Below are 5,000 nucleotides of genomic sequence, written 5' to 3'. Positions count from 1 at the left end.
AACGAGGTCGGCCGGGTCAAACGGCCTGCTGGGCTCGCTCTTCCGTGAGCTGCTGGAGGATTTGGAGAGCGGGAGGCCGAGCTCATCCAGGCTCTCGATGCTCTCCTCCCTCTCTATCTGCTCCTCGATCCACTCCTCGTCCGACTCCTCCCCCGCCGAGCCTCGGCTGCTCCACCGCATGCTGACCTCCAGGCTCCGACGCAAAACCTGCTTCGCAACCGCAGACGTTTGGCTGAACATCAGAGCGCTCGAGCTCGCACCCAACAGCGCTGCAGCTGAACTGTCTGAAAACACGAAGCGCATTCAGACGGTTCCTCACCTTCACCTCCTCCAGGCTGAGGAGAACCTTCTCGTTGTGCTCCGGGTTGGCCGGGCCGCCCTGGACCTCCGGCCTGCAGCTGAAGGAGCGCTGAAGCTTGGAGGAATCTCTACATGGCGAAGGCTGGCCGGAGCTCTGCACGCAACACCAGGGATGCAGGAAAGACAGGAAAATGGAGGAGATAGAGATGCTAATTAGGACAGACAGTTGCATCTCGGCGCGGCCCCTCCTCTAAATAAAACCACCCACACGACGCCGGCACCAGGAATCTCCCGTCTACCTCCATGTCCACGCTTTCATACGGCTCAAAATCCTCAGAGTAGCGTAAATCAGGGGAGAGTTTGACTCTCAGGCCGTCTTCTGTCCGGATCTCAACGGATTCCTGCATGAGGAGGAGATGAACGTCTGAACACAGCCGGAGAAACCAGGACATTGAAAACTAGAACCTACTTCACTGTACTGTCTAGTTTTACTCGTCATTTTATTACCAAGTGTTGGTATTTTACTTGACTAAAATTTCTGTAACTTCACTGAATGAAGAAAAAGCTTCGTTTTAATAAAATATTCGCCAGAAACACCTGCAGTTTTCATTAAAGGTTCATAAGTTTTTATTGAAAGAAACTGATTTGGAAAAAGTTTCTTCTGCCTGACTTTTGTTATTTTGTAATAGTTTTCACCTTTTGTCTTTAAAACGTCAACATTTCCACAGTATTTCATATTTCTAGTCTGATGATGTAATTTTGAAATATTAAAAGCCTCAAGTTTTGATCATTTTCACCAAATACTATTTTTGTCTGACTTTAGTCATTTCTTGGACGGATACTCTTTACTTTCCTTGTGTAAAGTTTTTGTCTCGTCTGTCGTTTTTCATCCTTTGGTTCATTTTCAGGTGCAGAAGTGTTGCATTGTGAGTAATAAATACTCAACAGAAGACACCATTTTCATAAAACATATTAATTGTTGTTGAACAACCAGCTGACTGGCGTTTTCTCCAAAGTCTTGCTGTCATCATTTAGTCAGAGTGATGCGTACAAATGACACTAATTTCTTATTTCACATCAGTTCGAAAGGCTAATCAATAGATTCATAAACAAACAAACCATATTACATCTGCAGTTTCAGTATGTTTTATAAACATACATTATGGTTCCAGTAAGTTACATTTTTTCCTCATTATTTACAGTTTTTATTCATTTCAGTTTACAAAATGCTTTCTCTTTTTCAGTTTTGGTTATCTGGTTAGTTTTAGTTAGTTGTAGTAACCTCGGTTCGTACCTGCACCCATTCCTTCCTGCGGACGCGTTCCGGCGCCGTCTGACTCCTCTTCCGGCTCGTCTCAGATCCCAGAATCCCGCGGTGCTCGGCTCGCTGGTGGGCGCTCCTCCAAACGTCTGCAGATGGGCAGAGAGGAGCGTGACTTCATCCACAGAGACAGGAAATGGCATCGATAATGCAGACGGTCGTCAGCGCGGAGAGGAAGGAGCAGAAGGAAATGAAAAGCTGTCACTATCGCTGATTCACCAGGCCGGCGCTCAGAACCGGGTCCATATGCTGCAGGACAGCAGCCATGAAAACAGACGGCAGCAGAGCAACAGGACGTTTACACACACCTCTGCAGCAGCAATTGCTTTAGTTATTGATTCATCAATTATTCTGGTGATTAATCAGATAAAAATCGTCATAATCTGCAGTTTTGTCAATTAAACCTTTTCACAAATTAGAAACTTACATGTTGATAATTATATAAAAATGCAAATTATGCTTCTCAAAGACCAATAAACTTTAACTTTGCAAAGAAAGAAAAACTCCACACTGGACCTGGAAGACATTTTAAATATGTAAAAATAAAACTCAACTGACCCAGTTCTGCTGGTTCTGTCAGACAGATTGGACCAGAACTCCAGAAAACTAGTGAGAAGCTTCTGGAAGGAAACCCAAAACGTTCGACCCAAGAGTTGTGTGTAAACATCAAAAACTAAAGCAAGCTTCTCGTTATGTTGTCATTTAGCAAACAGAAACAATTTGGGTTGATCTTCCCAACTTAAAACAAGACGATGATAAAAAAGGACAGCAGATTAAATCATTTCTATCAGACAGGAAACGTGAATGTAACTCCTGTTAAACCTGCGGCGCTCGGGTCCGGCAGAGAGCAGGCGGTTCTGGAAGCCTTGCTGTTCCTCCGACTCGCCTCGGCGTTCGCTCCATTAAAGTAAATGGAAAAGCCTTCCTCCAGCCGCTCCAGCTCCACCTCCCGCCGACCTTTCACCCTGAGGCGCCGCAGAGCTCTGCTCAGAAAAATAACACCAACTGTATCCAATTAACTAACTGCAACATTTTCAATCAAGTCAATTACAGTGGAAAATATAAAAAATAACATATTTATATATAATTTATTGCATGAGCTCAACAACAAAGATATTTATGGTTTTAAATCTGTTCTTCAACCGTCAGGCTGATTATTCTAACAAAAAGGTTCCAGCTTTGGGCTTTTGTATGAAAAAACAAACAAAAAAAGCCGATTTAAGTGAGTTAAAATTTTTATCGCCTTAAAAGCTACATAATTAATTAAATTAAGTTCCGGCTCTAAAAATAATCCAACATGATTCTGCAGCATTCATGCATAGTAAAATACAAAATATGAATAATTAATACAAATAAAATATAAATCTAAAGTAAATCTTATTAACAAATTATTTATTATATGCTAAAAATATTTAAGATTTAGATTTTATAAAGATATTTCTAAATAAACAGACAGAGATCTTTTTCTGGAGGAATACTTTTCCTAGCTGCTGTATTTTCATACGTTCATATTCATGCGTTGTTCCTAAGAGAAGAAACAACGAGGCGCCGCCAACAGTCATGAAGTCGAGCGTCAGTGTCAAATTTCACCTGTTTTTCTGCTGGAGGCCGATTAAATATTCATCCAGAGTTTCATCTGCAGCAGAGGCCGGCTCCGCCTCTCGGCGCGCGTTTCTCCCCTTTAACCACAGAAACACAACCATTCACCCTGATTCACTCATTCATATTCACCAGGCAGGTTCGATCTATGGAGCACATTATCTACAGACTCAGGCTGAATGATGATTACAGAAAGAAATCTGACAGGAAGAGCAGAAATATTGTGGTATACAACTAAAACCTTTTATGGCTTTAATTTGGTTATTTTAATGTGCTGAATATTTTAGAAACATTCATGCATGCAGACGAATCAGCAACATGAAAACAGAAGATGAAAGAAATGAAAGAAAGCAGCAAGTGCTGAATCAGACCAAAACACAAACATCAGTCATGAAGCGTGGAGGTTAAAGCTGCTTCCTGTTGTAAAACCCAGAATAAAAACTAAACCGACAAAAATAAACATCAGCAGCTTCCAGACGTTTCATCACATTACAACCAAACCTGACGGGACTTTGTTCAGATTTAATGCATTTAAAGCACAAACTGTGAAGATGAAGAAAACTCAGCTCATAATTTTTCGTACAAATTAAAACCAGAAAGTGCGGCAGGTAATTATTTTCTGTCAGGGCCGGTCCAAGCCCTTTTGGGGCCCAGAAGCCAGCATGTCAGCATCAGATGCATTATCATTCCTAAGCTCCTCTGTGTGGAACATGCTGCTAGCATTAGCATCATTGTACTTAGCTTACATCATCTCAGTGCTTTAATGGATTTAATTTTAACCTTACAGCAGTAGCAAAATGAAAATATAATTTTCTGAATTTTGAATTGCAGGGTGGTATTTAAGTGTCCCACATTATTTTTAATATTTGACAGTAACATCAGCTGATAAACTCCAAGTTTATAGAAAACACATTTGAAATCTTATATTTCCTCAGGAGGCAGCTGCCATCAGCAGGAAGAAATTAGCCATTATATGTGTAACAACTATAAGAACAATGTGGAAATTGTTCTTCCATCTGTAATCACACTTAGACTGTATGATTCAATGTTATTTTTAACACGTATACATTTATTTTCTCATGCTACTCCAGTGCTCTTGGGGGCCCCCTGGTGGTGTGGAGGCCCTAAGCAGCCGCTAAACCTGCAATGAATTTGGCCGGCCCTGTTGCAACATCTTAAAAGTGTAGTAATACTTTATTGCTAAATATTTAACATATAACAGTCACCTGAAACCCATGCTATGTGATTCTTACAACCATAACACATGCAATGGGAACAAATAAAAGGTCTCACTCAGTTTCTATTAGGCTAACAGTGACAGCATCTGAAGCGTCAGGAGACAGTAGAAAAAAGAAATTAGGTGTTAGCGATAGAGAACAGATACCAAGGTATGCATCAGTGCATTGATCCCTGGTTGCATCACAGAGATCAGGAGTAATGATCAGCTCACCTGGTTATCCATGGTGTCCTGCAGCTGCAGGAGGATCCCGCATCCTGCCAGATCATGGAGGTTTCTGCTTCTCCCTGCAGGAGGAAAAGCCCAAGGTGAACCGGAGCCCTGAGTTCAGCCTGAATTTAACGGTTCAATGCGGGAAGCATCGACGCTAGCATCAACACATCTGGCAGCCCGACCCTGAACCAGCGTTTCCTCACAGCTGGCGGCTCGTGACGTTTTCACCGTTAATAAAACCTGATTCATTTACAAATACAGCCAATATTTTTTTTCCTTTTGTTCACCGGCTTTCATTTATTACACCTTAAATGTGCCAGGCGAGGCGAA

General features: G+C 41.9%; 1 protein-coding gene across 1 annotated transcript in view; it reads right to left on the bottom strand.

Moving 5' to 3' along the window:
• Positions 1-5,000, bottom strand: part of LOC129377693 (katanin-interacting protein) — a 21,281-nt gene that overhangs the window by 16,005 nt on the left and 276 nt on the right. Inside the window, 7 exon segments of the mRNA XM_055057803.1 lie at positions 1-207; positions 320-454; positions 600-701; positions 1,595-1,710; positions 2,444-2,604; positions 3,212-3,300; positions 4,671-4,744. The exon segment at positions 1-207 is cut by the window's left edge and continues 28 nt beyond it. Of these exon segments, the coding sequence (XP_054913778.1) occupies positions 1-207; positions 320-454; positions 600-701; positions 1,595-1,710; positions 2,444-2,604; positions 3,212-3,300; positions 4,671-4,682 (822 nt within the window). The 5' untranslated portion in view covers positions 4,683-4,744.

Source organism: Poeciliopsis prolifica, unplaced genomic scaffold (assembly GCF_027474105.1).
Source record: "Poeciliopsis prolifica strain line A6 unplaced genomic scaffold, Auburn_PproV2 SCAFFOLD049, whole genome shotgun sequence".
Lineage (NCBI taxonomy): Eukaryota > Metazoa > Chordata > Actinopteri > Cyprinodontiformes > Poeciliidae > Poeciliopsis > Poeciliopsis prolifica.
Note: the sequence above shows the minus strand (reverse complement) of the source record. Positions and strands in the feature narration are given on the sequence as shown.